Genomic DNA, 16640 nt, shown 5'->3' with positions numbered 1-16640 from the left:
GGAATATCAAAATCGAGGAATATGATGCAACTTGAATACAAATCATTCGTCAGTATATTTACGGTATATTTTGAAATTTGTGACGTACTTTCGGTATATTTTATCGTTAAATCTGATTTTCAACATCTGCAACCCTGCTGAGCGCCTCCGCGTCGCGTTGTAATTTTTGTTGAATTTTTTAAGCTAATTTTAGTTGCGTTGCATTTGCGTGTCTTATTATTTTAAACAATGTCTTAAGTGTTACTTGTCCGCGAGTAGCTGAACATGACCTCAAACATCGATAATGTACGCGTACTGCTGCAGTCGCTGCCTGCAGCGGCAGCCTTGGGTGGCAACAACAACAACGCCCAGCAAATCGAGCAGCAGTCGCCGGCAAAGGGGCTCGGAATGATAGCAGCAACAACGCCTTTGCGCGCCAGAAATCCATACCAACAGCAACCGCAGACACCGGCCCCTTTAACGCCGGAGAATACGGCAGGGAAACCTGCGTCGGCGCCGGAAGAGTTCTGGCGTGATCTGCAGCAGTTCCACGAGCGACGCGGGTATTAATATTGATTTTGATCCGTTCAAATATCCCTTAATCTATCTTATTGTTTGTTTATCCACTCCCATCTCCCGCAGCACTGCATTGACCCATGCGGCCAAGATCAGTGGCAAGCTTGTGGACTTGTATAAACTCTACACTGAGGTCACAGATCGGGGTGGTTTCAACAAGGTTAACATGCGTGACGAGTGGGACGAAGTTTACAGTGCCATGGAGACCTTAAGAGAACGCTGTGTCAATGGTACGGCAGGCATCAAGCACATCTACCGACGCTACCTAGACAAGTACGAGCGCCTGAATTTCTTTGGCGAGGATCCGGACAAAATGGAGGCTCTAGAGGCGGCGATTGAGAATGCTGAGATGGGTAGTGGACGGGCCCGATCCCGAGCACTGGCCGTAGGAGGCGGCGGGCTGGGCAGCATCTTTGGACACTCGCACTCCACACTGCCAGCAGTGCCCATGTCCTACAATCAACGCCAGCACATCGTGAACGTGGACCGCCGAAGGCAGTACAAGATGTCCACACAGCTCCACAAGCACAGCAGCTACGAGAAGCTGCTGCTTTCCCTGCTCTCGCCGCTGCCCAACGAGCAGGACTTTGCCATCAACGTGTGCACCCTCATGGCCAACGAAGTGCGGCACACCCTCCAACTGGCCGATTGCCCAAAGCTGTTGGACGTACTTCTGGCCCATTTGGGCGTCTATGCGGACTACACCATACGCAAGTTGTTCCAGCACAGCTACGCAGAAGTGCGACGTCACTCGCAGCACAACTTCTGGCGCGATCTGCTCTACGACAAGCCGCAGGTCCTCGAGCTCTACACCGACGAGCAAGCCTGGCTGGACAATGGGCTCATCAGCAAAGAGGACAAGGACGAGCAGGAGAACTCCTCCAATGCCCGCAGCGAGCTGCTGGCGGCATGCGATGAGCTGGACTTTTTAAATCTGCGCCGCAGCAATGGCACCGACGAGCGCATGGGCCAGCGCGTGCTCCAGATCGTGCAGCTCGTGCGGGCGCTCAGTTTCCACCAAGAGAATCAAATACCGCTGGGCTCCAATCGCACACTGTGGCGGTATCTGGTCATGGGTGCCAATGTTCGCTGGAGTAAGTTTACTGCCCTCAAAACCATTTCACGCACACTTAACAACGATCGATTTCCTCAGGCAACATCCACATCCAGGCTCTGGAGACGGCCGGAAATCTGGCGAACCAGTTTGAGCTGCAGGACCCCACTACGGACGAGTTGTCGCGGAATCTGCTGGCCACACTCTGCGAAGGAATCGACTGCAACGACCGAGCTGTCATTATCAGCTGCCTCGAGATCATATATAAGCTGTGTGGCAAGGAAGGCAACTCCCAGTATATGAACCGCTGCCTGGGCCTGGACTTCTATCAGCGCGCCATGCTGCTGCTATCGCTAACGGATGTGATGCTGCTTATCTTCACTCTGGAAGCGATCTATGCCCTGAGCTCGCTCGGAGCCCGTCCCTGCTCTCTGTTGATGCAGGTGCGTGGCCTGGTCGACCAGCTTGTGGCTCTGATATCCGTCGAGGCGCAGACCTATGGAGCTGACGGTTGCATTTTGATGCGCGTCGTGGAGATGGTCCCGGGGAATCTGATTAATTCCTTGGCCACGAATGCCACCAATCCTACAGCTGCCACGCCAGCTGCACCACCATCTGCCCAAGTGGTCGCCAAGCCGCCTGTCGCTCTGCCCATACCGACGCCTGCCCAGACACAGGTCCTGCAACCCCACACTGAGCAGCAGATTGTGGCTCTGCCGCAAACGGTGCCCACTCTTCCTGTTCCCAGTCTCCCGCAGGTTCCTCTGCCGCTGCCAGTACCCAGTCTGCCGCAGGTTATACTGCCGCCAGGCGTGGTCTCCATGGCCCTGCCAGCTCCACCATCCGCACCGCAGAGTTTCACACACGACGATGAGCAGTACGCTCTGGCCTGGCTGGGAGCCACATACGAGAGGGCTGGCGCCGGCCACGAGTTTCGCCTGGAGCAGCAGGAGTTTTACAGGATCTACCTGTCGCACTGCCAGAAGGCAGGCAAGCTTTCGGTGGTCAATCACATGCAGTTCCCTCGCCTAGTGCGCCTCATTTTCAACCAGACCGTGGGGCCCGTCATAGTGCGCCACTTGGACGGTACAGAGCTGCCGGGCACGTACTACGTGGGCATCCGGACGCGCGCACAGCCATTGGCCATGCACCAGAAGGCCAGTCCATCCGCAGCTCCTCTCAAGAAGGAAACTCTCATTCTGCCCAAGCTGCAGACGGACTCAACGCCAATGGAAGCAGCCGAAGAGCAGACGGCTCCTCCTCCACCCACGCCCACGCCGCCGACCAGCTCCTCCCTCATCAAGAGTCTGCTGGCCAACAAGGTGACCGAGCGTCAGCAGAAGCAAAAGGCACAGGTGCTATTGCAGTCACCCCAGCCCCCGGCCCTGGTGCCCACCACAGCCTCCGCATCGAACGCTCCCTCCAACCAGCCCATCAAAGTGACTTCGACGGCGATCAGCGCCTTCGTGAACAACCCTCTGATGCAGCACACGCCGGTAAAGGTGGGACAGACTACCATAAAGCCACTGCATCCCCAGATGCCAATGGAGAAGAAGCCTATCACCGACTCGGCTCCTCCGCCACTGGCTCCGCTGAGTGGGGCGAATGTTGTGACCAAGGACGCCAGCGGACGCACTCTGATAATATCGGCAGCCACCAAACGGAAACTGACCATCGACGACGAGCAGAATAAGCGGCTGGCCCTCGAGAACCAGGCCAGCGCCTCCGGTAAGGAGGAACCCCAGGTGACACCCTCGAAGAATGCCGCCAATCTGTATGCAGACCTGGCCGCCTCCATACTGGAGGATGAGGACTTGGATGACGTTCCGCCACTGGCCAAGCCAAGTCAGGAGCAGCCCCAGCAGCAGCAGCATCAACAACAGCTGCAGCTCATCCCGGCCAAGGTGCAGTCCACCCAGCGTCAGCTTGTATTTCCCGGCAGCAGTGGCTCCGCCCCCGCTCCTCCACCGCAGCTCAAGCTGGCCAACACGGTAAGTGCGTTTTTGAATACTCTCAATACCGGTAGCTTCTCTATTTGGGTGGGTTCGCAATGAGCCTGTTCTATGTTTGGTTGTAAGAATAGAGCAGGATCAGATCCCCTGCTGTAGCGGCGGCGAAATAATTTTTCACCATTGGTTTTTACCTTTAAGTGGTCACTATTGCACCGATTCATGATATTATATGATATATATTTTCAAGCTGGCCACCACGGCCACCATCAAGACGGACCAGGGCCTACAGACGGTGCCTGTGATCCTGCAGCCGAAAAATTCAATGGATGCCTCCTCGCCGGCCCAGCAGACAACGCAGTACGTGCTCGCCACGAATCAGCAAGGTCAGACCTACCTGGTGGCCCAGCAGACCCAGCCCGCCGTCCCACCACCCTCTCAAACGGCTCAGCCCACGCTCCTGGTCACACAGACACCCCAGCAGCAGACGAAAACCATCATCATACTGCAGCAGCAGCCGGGCGGAGTGTCTGCAGCCAGTGTGCCGGGCACGCAGAAGATGATCATGACCACGGCGCAGGGTCAGCAGGTTCTGGTCACTACCACCACGGCCCCCCAGCAGCCTCAGACACGCCCCGCCGTCCAACACCAACACCAGCAGCAGATCTTCATCACGCCCCAGAGGCCAGTGCCAGCCCTAGGGGCAGGGCAGATGTCACCCTCCCTGCTCTCGCAGCTCAACCAGATACCAGCCACCATCAAGCTGCATCAGCCACAGCCACAGGTGACGGCTCAGCAGCGCCTGGCGGCCGCCAAGGCGGGAGCCACATTGCCCATACCGCAGCTACAGCAGCACCAGTCAATCATACAGCAGCACATCATCTCGGGCCCACCCACGCCAATGGCTGGCGCCGGAGCTCCTGCTGTTGCTCCTGGCGAGAAGCGGCAGATACTTCTCAGTGGCATCAAAGAAACGACCCTCATCACCCAGACACCGGCCACGGCGGCTCCTCTGCAGCAGAGCCAGCTCAACTCGCAGACGATCATCACTACGCAGCCGACCACGGCCACAGCAGTTGCGGGCCTGCAACAGCAGCAGCAGCACATCCGCACCGTGCTGGAGCAGCAGCAGCAGCACCATCCATCCATCATTCAGCAGAAGATCACCATGCCGGTTGTGAGTGTAGCCCGCTGCCTCAATTGAAAACCTTCTCTAATCTAACGTCATCTTCTATTTCTTTCAGATCCCAGAGGCCGTTAAGTCCGCGACTGGTGGGGTCATAACCAAGAAGCCATTGCAACCACAGCTTGTACCCGCTGCGAAGCCAACGCTGTCACAGATAGTAATGAGCACCAGCGAATCCACATCCACAGCGGTTGCCAAGCCGCTGGCAGTTTTGGCGGAATCCAAGACAGTAGAGCACACAGCCTCCGCGGGGGCAAATAGCAGCACCTCATCTGTGGTGATCAGCCAGGTGCAGACGACGCCCCTGTACGCCACTCCAGCTGCAACAGGAGCTTCCATCGCCACTGTCAGTCCCACTCCCGTGCCCGTGCCCGTGGACGTGAATTGGCTGTTCATCTGCGACTGGCGCAACTGCCCGCGGCGCAAGTTCAAGTCGCTCAACGAGCTCAAATATCATGTCGTCAATGTCCACTGTCCAGACCACCTGGACGCCGATGCCGACATATATTGCCAGTGGGGAAGTGGTCCCGCCTTTTGCGATAACAGGGCTCGTCGACGCTACTCCCTGATGACCCATCTCATCGATCGTCATCTGGCATTGGACAATCTACGCGCCGGCGTGCAGCGTCGCCTGGCCACGGGCATACACAATGTGGCGCCTGCCCAGCCGCCCGTCACCATTGTGCGGAACGAAGGTCATGCCCAGAGGTTGGCGGGCAATGCCAGTGTCAGCGGCAGTGCACCGGCTCCAGTAGCGGCCCCCGTGGTGGGCAGTGCGGCGATGCAGGCCATGAATCGGCACACAACGGACTACACCAACTCCAAGGAGCTGATGGACGAGAACGAGGGTCCTGTGACCAAGAGCATTCGTCTGACGGCAGCGCTTATTCTGCGCAACCTGGTAACCAACACGTCAACGGCCAAACGCAGTCTCAAACGCTACGAGCCCCACCTGGCCAGTGTAGCCATGAGCAACGTCGAGGCCAGCGGAGTGCTCTCCCACATCATGTACGAGCTGAGCCAGTAGCCAGTAGAAGGCTGCCGGCGCCCATATATATATATATATATATACCTGTATTTTTGTACCATTCATTCTCTCAAATGCCCACGCTTCTACATATTAACCAATAACCTGACCTGTACACCTAACGACACAATTAAATGTGAAAAACAAAACTGAATCCTTGTCGCTCACTTTCAAACAATTCCTATTTGGCGCGCACCCCTCGTATCAAGTCGATGGTATCGATCGGGTAATGTTCTCTTTGAAAGATATCGTAGCTTTTTTTAAGTTCCATTTATCTCAAGTAGTTGAACTATTTAAATAGAGGGGGCTTAAGTGGGCTAAGTTCGGTTTTTCATCGGTATATTTACGGTATATTTTGAAAATGAGATGGTATATTTTGGTATATGTCTGCTAGAAACACGTTCGGACGTAACAAAAATTTTTTAAGAACAAAATTAAATCTTGGACTACAAAATGTCGGTGCGGGCAATTGGACTGCTAGCTCAGGCGCGTCATTTCAGCCGCCTGGGTGGAGTGCTGAGGCAAAGCAATCGATGTGCAGCTGCAGCTTTCAATGTGGCTCTGGGATGGCAGCGATCGCCGGCCGGTAAGTCTCCATTACCAAGGCGGTGCGCAACCCGGATTTACATAACTCTGGGCCATGCTTTTAGATATGTCGTACCGCCGTTTCGCCACGGAGACGAAACAGGCGGACACACCCGTGGACAAGCACGAGTTTCAGGCAGAGACTCGTCAGCTTCTGGACATTGTGGCACGCTCCCTTTACTCAGATCAAGAGGTTTTTGTGCGCGAGTTGATCTCGAATGCCAGCGATGCCCTGGAGAAGTTCCGTTACACGGCCCTGAGCACTGGGGAGGCGGAACTGTCCAGCAAGGATAGGGCTCTGGAGATACGCATCACCACAGACAAGCCGCAGATGCAGCTTACCATCCAAGACACGGGCATCGGGATGACCAAGGAAGAGCTCATCAGCAACCTGGGTACCATTGCCCGCAGCGGGTCGAAGCAGTTCCTGGAACAGATGAAGAACGAGAAGCAGGCGTCTGATGCTATTTCCAACATCATTGGACAGTTCGGTGTCGGCTTCTACTCAGCCTTCATTGTCGCACAGCGCGTAGAGGTGTACACACGGGCTGCCACCCCCAATGCTCCCGGCCTGCGCTGGTCAACGGACGGCAGTGGCACCTACCAGATCGAGGAGGTCCAAGACGTGGACTTTGGCACCAAAATTGTACTGCACCTGAAGACCGATTGCCGTGAGTATGCGGACGAAGACCGCATCCGGACTGTCATCAAGAAGTATAGCAATTTTGTGGGCTCTCCCATCCTGCTGAACGGCAAGCAGGCCAACGAAATCAAGCCCCTGTGGCTGCTGGATCCGCAGAGCATCCGCATGGAGCAGCATCATGACTTCTACCGCTTCATCAGCAACAGCTTTGATGTGCCCCGATTCACACTACACTACAACGCCGATGTTCCCATTCTGGTGCACGCCCTTCTATACTTCCCCGAGGGAAAGCCTGGACTCTTCGAGATGTCTCGCGACGGCAACACGGGGGTGGCTTTGTACACCCGGAAGGTGCTCATCCAATCCAAGACCGAGCACTTGCTGCCCAAATGGCTGCGCTTCGTAAAGGGCGTCGTCGATTCCGAGGATATTCCCCTCAATCTGAGTCGTGAGCTGCTCCAGAACAGCAGCATCATTCGCAAGCTTTCCAGCGTATTGACCTCACGGGTGATCCGCTTTCTCCAGGAGCGCGCCAAGAAGCAGCCGGAGGAGTACGAGTCCTTCTACCGTGACTATGGTCTGTTCTTGAAGGAGGGAATCGTCACTTCCAGCGATTCGGCGGAAAAGGAGGAAATAGCCAAGCTCCTCCGATTCGACTCCTCAAAGGCGGAAGGTTCCGAGGGACGCATGTCCCTGGAGGACTACTACACCTCCGTCGGCCTTGAGCAGAAAAACATTTACTACTTGGCTGCGCCGAACCGAGTTCTTGCCGAGTCCTCGCCCTACTACGAGAGCCTGAAAAAGCGAAACGAACTTGTTCTCTTCTGCTACGAACCATACGATGAACTCGTTCTCATGCAGCTAGGAAAGTACAAGCAGAAGAACCTGGTCTCGGTGGAAAAGGAAATGCGGGAAGATTCGAAGGATCCGAGTGCAACCACTGACTACGGCGAGGGCAGCCTGTTGCGCTCCGAGCTGGACAGCTTGATACCCTGGATTCAGAACGAGCTCCAGGGCCAAGTGGTCAAGGTGAAAGCCACCTCCCGCCTGGACACACATCCCTGCGTTGTCACTGTGGAAGAAATGGCTGCGGCCCGTCACTTCATCCGCACCCAAAGCCACCAGGTGCCGGAGCAGAACCGCTTTGCCCTGCTGCAGCCGGAACTAGAGATCAATCCAAAGTGAGTGGGACTCCTCTGTTGTCTGTTGTATCCTCAGCCCTTAATCCTTAGGTTTCCGCCTTTTCAGACATCCCATTATCAAGAAGCTGAACAAGCTGCGCGAGAGTGACACCGAGTTAGCCAAGTTGATTACCAAGCAGCTCTTTGCCAATGCCATGGTAGGGGCCGGACTTGCGGAGGATCCTCGCATGCTTCTGACCAACATGAACGAGCTGCTCACGAAAGCTCTGGATAAATACTAAGTTAGGCAGCTGAATCCCCAAATGTAAATCTACACACTATGATTTAGGTTATAATATAATTTGAAAATAGTTATAATTTTAACCTTTTTTGATTGCTATTGTTGGTTACAAGAAGAATTAACCTCAAGTCGTTAAACTGTTTAAATAGAGGGGGCCTAAGTGGGCTAATTTCGTTTTGTCATCGGCTGTCGCGTTTCTTTTTTCCCGTCAAATCTGGCTTTTTTTGAAGCCAACTGAGGAACAAATTGTGAATTGCGGCAAGCGGGAATACATAAAAAGTGTAAAAATGTGGCAGGTTCATCATTATTTTTTAACGATTTTTGCCAATACCACCACTAGTTTACCAGATAATTTAGAAATTTAAAAACAGGTTGACGTCAAAATCTTGTACGCTAGGAAAAACGGAATTATTGCAATTTTAGAGTACCTCAGTACCTACGATATTCATTTAATAAATAGAGAAAACATCACCAACTGCACTAAGTTTTGGTGTTAGGCTTACTTTTATAAAGAGTCTGGTGGACACCGCATATCTTGACCTGAAATTGAAGCTAATTCCGCAGAGCTACATGAGTTGATGGAAATTCTGTAAAAAACATATTTAATATCACTTCAATGAAAAATTGTTAAAACCATAAAATAGGGTTTTTTTTTCTGAAAATGTTTAGCTTTATTTTCGATATCTTCAAGTAAAAACAGCTTCTTTTCCTGTTGAAAAGTTGGCAGCACTGGTCCGCGGTCACATGCACGTTACCACTGCCCCGTGACTAAAGTTTATAAAAGGTACGAAAAATATCTCGTTGGAGTTCAGTGCCGTTATCCGCTTTTAGTCGCCAAGCAGCCAGCAGCAACCCGAAGAGGCCAGCCACAGAGCAGCACATTGCTTTTAATTAGATTTCTAATCACGTGAGTGTGAACAAATAAAACCAACGACGGCCAGAGGGTCATATGAGGTCCAATAAAAAAAAAGTTCATCTAATCTGCATTGCTCCTGCGACAGTTGTTTCGAGTTTTTACAAGCTTTTGTACAAACTGCCACATGCACATACACACACAAGCATCATGAGAAAACGGCAGAGATCGTGTATGTGTGTGAGTTTTCGCCGAGATCGCAAAATGAAAACGAAAAAAGGATAAGACCAGTAAAACAATATGAAAAACGCGAAAGTATTAAGTTTTTTCAACGAAAGCAGACTTAAGGAACTTCCATCTGCCTTTGGCTTTGCCTGTTCCTCTCTGTGCGTGTGTGTGTGTGTGCGTTCGTGTATTTTTCCAGTCCAATCCCAATTGAACTTACTTCTTGTCATGCGCTCACGCTCTCACTCACACAGGCACATGACATGACACACACGCACTCAACTCGCGATAAAATTCAATAATCGGACGAGTCTCGTCTCGTCTTCATAGTCTCGTTTCATTTTGCGGTCTGCGAGCTCACTCGTCGTGAAAGCAGCAAGCATTGTGGTTCGCAGAGCAGCGTAAAGAATTTTTTTACATATACAGCACATATATTGTATATATAATATAAATACTTTGTTTCGACTCAAAGCATCGCATACAACCTACATATTAAGAACGCGCATAACATTTAGCCGTGCAAAAAGCCGAAAGAAAACAAAGTGCAATCAGCAGCGAAACGAAATAAAATCTCGCTTTTCATTTGTAGCCTAAAAAAACACAAAACAAAGCAAAATGTCTTCGGAAGTGACCAGCGACAACCCCATCTATGGCCCCTTCTTCGGTGTTATGGGCGCAGCCTCCGCCATCATCTTTTCGGGTAAGTGTGATCCACTAAAATTAAACATCCTCCTGGTCCGAAAAAAAAATCGAACATTTCGTATGGCGTAAAAGGTGGATGAAGAAGAGTAGGAGAAGCAGGGAGCACCAGTAGCTGAGAAAACCAATGCGTGTGTGTGTACCGCGAAATAGCGGCAAGTGTGTAGAACCAAGAATACAGATAGATGTCGTACGCACACAAAGAAGCGTTCCACGCGTTAGTATGCGCGTGACTGGCAGAAAATGTACCATGTTTAGCCAGAAAAGTTAGTTTCTCCACAAAGGAATCAAAACACCACGCAGGTTGTATTCATTTTTCATTGAAATTTGGCAGCTTGTAATAACGTTTTATTCGCAGTAGCCAAATTAGAAATTTCGCCTTTTTGAACATGCTAAAAACGGCATTACTCACACGTCGACACAACCACACACACAAATTAATAATGGAGAGCAACTATTCTCTCTCCTCTCGCTCGCTGCGCACTCTCTCGCATTTGGCATTGGATGCATATGTGTTTGTGTGTGTGTGTGTGTAAGAGTTACTGTTTTTTGTGAAGTTTATGACGCTCGCTTTCCTTTTCACACAACAGTCACAAGACCAGAACGACAGTGTTGCCATACTTAAGTATTTTTCCCCTCCATTTATTGGTTAGAGTAACATAATAATGATTGATGCAAAATATGGAGCCTCCAATGGCGGGGAAACCCTCTTTGAGGCAAAAATGGAGCACGTGTCACAATCACAATGACATTTTAATGCACTTAATTCCTCCCCCTTAGCCGACAAATGTTTGCCTCCTTTCCTTGTAATGTCTACAAACTTGTCGATCTTTTGTTCTCCCCCTGCCACCCTTTCGGTAATCACATGCCAAAATCACTGAATGCATGATCAATCGAATACTTGTAGACATCACATGCTCTAGGGTATGATCGTTTTTTCGGGCTTATCAGAGACCATTCATTCTGTATTTACCTTACTGATAAGTGGCTTATTTACCAATTGACTCGGCTGATAAGATAGCAAGTGCTCAAGCGATGTGATGTGGAAGTGGATGTGTGTCGCAAGGCATCATATGAAAAGAGTAGCTGCAAAGTAGCACGCGCTCAGCCGGTAAGAAGAGGGTGGCCACGACCCGACCCCCCCCTTTCCGCCCAATATAGCAATGGTTTTTCACAAATCAACTCATTTGTGACGCAATTCTTATGTCATGCGTCGGAAACTTGTCTTGTGATTTGCACCTTCCCCCAGCTCCAGCCGTTCTGTGGGGTGGTGGTAATCAAGAAGAAGGTTGCCTTTCCCAAATGTTTGCTCGGCCTATTATCATCGTAGGTCCATAGATACGCTGTAGATACATACGTGCCCCGGCAACACAGATATCATCACTCGCATCCAAAGAGCTTATGTAATTAAGTCAATAGCATAAATCAATTTTAAGCTTTTGTTCAACGATAATTTCACCGGTCTGGCAACGCCAACTTACGGCACGATCACATGAGCTAGAATTCCAGTTGCTCCTCTTTCTCTCTCCTACACCCCTCTTCTCTCCAGCTAGCTCTCAACTGCAGTTAACTTTTTCAGCTGACTGACTCATTGCCGATTTCGAAGCGAGCGAACAATGGGCGTTGCTTTCCGCTTTCGCTTATCAGAAGCTGAGGCGGTAGATGATGTGAATATTCTACAAACTCCATCCTCTCCTCTGTGCTTCGGGTCCAGAAATACACCGAGTGACACGAAAATCCTTCACACAATGACACAGCACACACAGCTACACACTCCTACGCCCGCCTGCGCAATCGCAGTGCCCGAAATAGTAGTAGATATACAGTATACACAGAACAGTAGTAAGCAGAGGCGGCAGCTTGTGGGTGGGAAGTAAATTATGTAAAAAATGATATCCTAATACATCATTTGCTGCTGCACGTGACGGACCATGTATTTAATTTCTATAAACCTGTCTTTTTACATACATACATATGTACATATAATATTTATTACATGCACCTTTATATGTGTGTTTGTGTGAGAACGAAAGCAAAACGTGGCAAAAAAACAGAGGCCGATGTGTGCGTGTGTGAGCGCATGTCTTTCTCTATCGCATTTTAATCAATGAACCTGGCCCAGCCCCAGAGAATTCCATGCAACTCCCTGTGTTAAGTATATCAAGAAATTAGCTCTACATTTATCTTATCTCTTTATTACCCCTTACTAGTTCTTGTCGCACCGAAGATTATCAGAACAAATAGCTTTAGGACAGAGAATGACAGACGGAAAGACAGACGGACACCTGCAAAGGTAATTTGTTCATGCTTTTGTCTTGCATGTTGGTGCATTCCTCTGGCCTCTGGCACTGGCCCTGTCACTGGCTCTGTCTCTGCCTTTGACTTTAACTTGTCTACAACAAAATGGCACTTGTTTCTCTCGACTCTCATCGGTTCTGGCTCTCCCTCCTCTTATTCGGCTCCCTTGCTGTTCGTTCACTCAACTGTGACGCCTTCAATTTGTTTTTGTTTTATTCGTTTTTCACTTGATGCTGTGTTTTGCTTGCTCTCTCTCTTTCTCTCTTTTCTCTACTATTTCGCTATCTCCCCCCATTTTTATAATTATCTCTGAATGTGCTGGCAGTTCTTGTTGATTCTTGTTCTTTTGTCGCCAGTGCCTATTCCTCTTCCCCTTCCTTTTACTCCCAATTCTTTGTATTTCTCGACGCCCACAGTATCGTCTGCGATACCGTCTGTCGCTTAATAAATGCTGTATGCACACGTATGCGAATATGTGCATGAATGTACATGTGTGTTTGTGGATGTATGAATAATTGAAATTCATATCAGTAGCAGTAGCTTTTAGCTCTTAACAAACAAATAAGTCAATGCCATTCCAACTTTTTGAATTATTTGCTGATTTAAATGCGGCATGGCATCGATACACAGCAGTGCGTCAATGCCACCCGCAGGCGAGCGATAATATTGGTTAAATTGTGTGTGTACACACTGGGCCACATAACAGTTGAGGCTGCGCTCTTTGCACAGTCGGAACTCGAAACATTGCTCCAGATGGACAAATAGAAAATAGGAAAAAGTGAATCAATTGATTCATTGAAAATCTCGATGTCAACTTTTATTTTTATATAACCCAAATAATTCTACAATGAATTTTGTCTTTATTAATTGCAATTGAACGTAATGCGGGGCCGAACAACGCACATTTAGATTTGCTCGTACAGAATAGACCAGTTTCATTTCTGTGTGCGTGTGCGTGTTCGTGTTCGTGTTAAACGCCCCGACCTTATGAATATTCGAAATAAAATGGTTTATTCAAGTTCATTCTGGTTTCTATTACCATACTCGACCATTTTCCTGCTCGGTGACGTAGCTGGCAACAATCGAAGGACTGGAAATGTTTCCCAGTCTTCTTCATAAGAATTTCCCGTTGATTCAGTAGCAATAACTTGCTCTGGGACGGAAAATAAGTTAATTAACATGAAATCACATGACTACGATGAGTAGGGCCCGCTACTGTAGCTCGTGCTCCTCTCCCTCTCAGATATTGTTTGCGTTCGCACTGAATACACTACACCCATAATAAACGAGTATACCAGTGTTTAGCCTACCATTATTGCGATTGTATGTGTGTGTTTTAATTCGATTTATTAGCTCTCACTCTCAGACACACACACACTTTGGCAAATACCATTGACCGCCATTCGAAACTGGTTTTATACTTCAATTAATGCTTTGAAATACATCGAATCGCTCCCCCATGAGACTTACCTGATCATTGGCACGGCACTCTCTCGCCGCTCATGTCCCGCTCTCCACTTCACGCCACGCCACTCTTTCTCTTGTTCCCTTGTCTAAACTTTAGCTTGGCCTTATCAAAATTTGCCTGACTTTCGGAACTTGACAGCTAGAGAGCGAAAAAACCGCAGAGCGCGAGTGGAAACAACAATTTTGCTCCAAGGGAGAGCGGAATGTACATACATATGTGGAGTGGGGGGTCGAGGGTTTTTTTTTTATATCGAAAACCGTCAGTTATAAACGATCATGTGACTGCTAACTGTTACGTTTCGCGATCAGAATTGCTCAAATGAAACAATGGCCATTACATTTTTAGGCAATGCTAAAATGTTGCTAGAAAGAGTGAAGTTACTTACATAAGGTAGATAGATGAACCAGGGTCACCCCAGCTGAAGCGTTGCCACACCGTTTGTCTAGGAATAACCAGTGTTAGCTCTGCGATTGGGAGAAAATTTCATCTGATCAACTTTAGACTAATGCTACTATTCCTCTTTATTCTTACAGCTCTCGGCGCTGCTTATGGCACTGCTAAGTCTGGTACCGGTATTGCTGCCATGTCGGTGATGCGTCCTGAACTGATCATGAAATCCATCATTCCTGTTGTCATGGCGGGTATCATTGCCATCTACGGCCTGGTCGTGGCTGTGCTGATTGCCGGCGCGCTGGATGAGCCCTCAAAGTACACACTGTTTAGGTAAATATTCAGTAGCAATATGCTTCAGCTCCTCAGACTTCTAACTATTCCAAACTTGTGGCTATCCAACAGAGGGTTTATACACTTGGGTGCCGGTCTGTCGGTGGGCTTCTCCGGCCTGGCAGCTGGCTTTGCAATTGGCATCGTGGGAGATGCCGGTGTCCGTGGCACAGCACAGCAGCCCAGATTGTTCGTCGGCATGATCCTGATTCTCATCTTCGCCGAAGTGTTGGGTCTCTACGGTCTGATCGTGGCCATCTACCTGTACACGAAATAAATCAATCAATTCAACCACACAACAACAGCAAATAGACAACAGCCCCAGCAGTCTGCGCGGCAATACCAGCAGCCGCGGAAGAATCGGATCAGGTAACATCAATCGTAACATCAGTCCGAGAGCATAGCGCTTGCGGTGGCAGTTTCGGCGGCGTCCGTTTGTATATAGAAACACAGATTCAACGGAGAAGAGAAGAATAAAGTTCGTCGCCCGAGGATTGCAAGGTTACCGCCGCGTGTTGCACCGCCGGACAGTGCCTGTTCGATCCACTTTGGGTTGCTGGCGTCTGGTTTAGCTTAGTTATTTTCCGTTCAAATTCAACCTTTAACAAGGAAAACAAACAATCTGCAGTTAAGTTCGTAAAGTTGTAATAATTATGAGTTTTGCTATATCAAGAAATTCTCCTCTTTTTATCTTATTATTTTGCGCTCCACATTTGTGTGCTCTTTGTTATTTGTTTTTTCCATTATTATTATTAAATAATGTTTAGTGTATATGTAAAGTTCGTTAAAAAAAGAAAAACTGTAAAGAATCAACCAACAATTGTCAAAACAAACTTGTACATTTGTAGGCGGCTTGCGGCATGTGTCACATGGCACGTGGCCAAGCGGCCGCACCAGATGAACAAATTTAGCGAAAGGGCCCCGAAAACAACCAACAAACAAGCAAGCAAAAGCAACAACATCCGCTTCCCCTGCTCCGCTGCAACAAAACTCGCTCTGACCGTCCGATGAACCTTCCGCCTGTTTGGGCGCACCTGCTTGCCTCTTGTGGCAGCAGATTGGAACCTCATAACAGTTGGGTGGTCCAGCAGATGGGTCCGGTCCTAAAGTATGAGGAGTGGTTCTGTTGCGGCTGGACAGCGGTAATACTTGGCAATACTTCAACAAAGGTCAACTGCAACCAACTACAACTACATGCAATCATTCACACACACACACACATACAACCAACCACCACACACACACACACATACAAAAAACAAACAAAAACGTAACTAAGTCCTATGTTTATTTTTAATTATTGTTCAATTCTAAGAATAATACATTAAAAATTATTAATAATAAATTATATATATATATAATTATGATTTTTTGTGATAAGAGACGGTAATACAACAATTACGGTATTGATATACATAATATATACAGAATATATATATATAGAAATGAGAAGAGATCAAGAAATCATTAAACTTATACATATTAACATGAGAAGTTGTTATAAAAACGTACGAAAAAAGCAAGACAACAACCAACCAACACACACTTTTTCTGCTGTTATTGTATAGTAAAGAAATATAATTATATATATCAAATATATATTATGTATAAAATATTAACAAGAAATTGTAGTAGCAAAATTATAAACCAACCAGCAAACAAACAAACAAACAAAAGTCGTGCAAGCAAAACCCAGAAAAGGCGTAGACGGCGGTTGCAGATGGAACCCTCATCCAACAGTCAGAACAACCGAACATCCAATCATCCAAAACTCAAGTCTACGAGAAAATCCAAAAAAAAAAATTGTAAAATCCTACAAATTAGAAGTTATGTGAGCAACACACATTAATTAAATTATAACCTATCGACAGCAAGACCATCAAGCGATCCGATCGATTTGTATGTGGCATGCGGCAAGCACCAACAATAATTTGTTGAGGGAGAGGCGTCACA

The 16640-nt window shown here is 48.6% G+C and overlaps 3 protein-coding genes across 5 annotated transcripts; all 3 read left to right on the top strand.

Annotated features, from left to right (window-relative positions):
* The first annotated feature begins 120 nt into the window (after positions 1–120).
* LOC108159917 (AT-rich interactive domain-containing protein 2) lies at positions 121–5925 on the top strand. The gene is made up of 5 exons (XM_017293550.2): positions 121–542; positions 622–1649; positions 1709–3600; positions 3809–4735; positions 4803–5925. The coding sequence occupies exons 1-5, from the start codon at positions 265–267 to the stop codon at positions 5769–5771; spliced, it is 5094 nt and encodes a 1697-aa protein (XP_017149039.1). The 5' UTR covers positions 121–264; the 3' UTR covers positions 5772–5925.
* Positions 5926–6147: 222 nt separating this feature from the next.
* LOC108159652 (heat shock protein 75 kDa, mitochondrial) lies at positions 6148–8549 on the top strand. Of its 2 annotated transcripts, none has more exons than XM_017293120.2 (3): positions 6148–6357; positions 6422–8180; positions 8248–8549. In XM_017293120.2, exons 1-3 carry the CDS (start codon positions 6225–6227, stop codon positions 8420–8422), a joined length of 2067 nt encoding a protein of 688 aa, XP_017148609.1. In that variant the 5' UTR covers positions 6148–6224; the 3' UTR covers positions 8423–8549. The 2 variants fall into 2 exon arrangements, with proteins under 2 accessions (XP_017148609.1, XP_033246930.1); XM_033391039.1 differs by having other exon boundaries at positions 8232–8389.
* Positions 8550–9220: 671 nt separating this feature from the next.
* LOC117187979 (V-type proton ATPase 16 kDa proteolipid subunit) lies at positions 9221–16561 on the top strand. 2 transcript variants are annotated; one of them, XM_033391040.1, is made up of 4 exons: positions 9221–9328; positions 10089–10199; positions 14498–14687; positions 14760–16561. In XM_033391040.1, exons 2-4 carry the CDS (start codon positions 10115–10117, stop codon positions 14962–14964), a joined length of 480 nt encoding a protein of 159 aa, XP_033246931.1. In that variant the 5' UTR covers positions 9221–9328; positions 10089–10114; the 3' UTR covers positions 14965–16561. The 2 variants fall into 2 exon arrangements, with proteins under 2 accessions (XP_033246931.1, XP_033246932.1); XM_033391041.1 differs by lacking the exon at positions 9221–9328 and adding an exon at positions 9844–9900.
* The last annotated feature ends 79 nt before the right edge of the window (positions 16562–16640 follow it).

The sequence above is a fragment of the Drosophila miranda genome, chromosome 3 (genome assembly GCF_003369915.1).
Source record: "Drosophila miranda strain MSH22 chromosome 3, D.miranda_PacBio2.1, whole genome shotgun sequence".
NCBI lineage: Eukaryota > Metazoa > Arthropoda > Insecta > Diptera > Drosophilidae > Drosophila > Drosophila miranda.
This window is presented reverse-complemented; position numbering and strand designations above follow the sequence as displayed.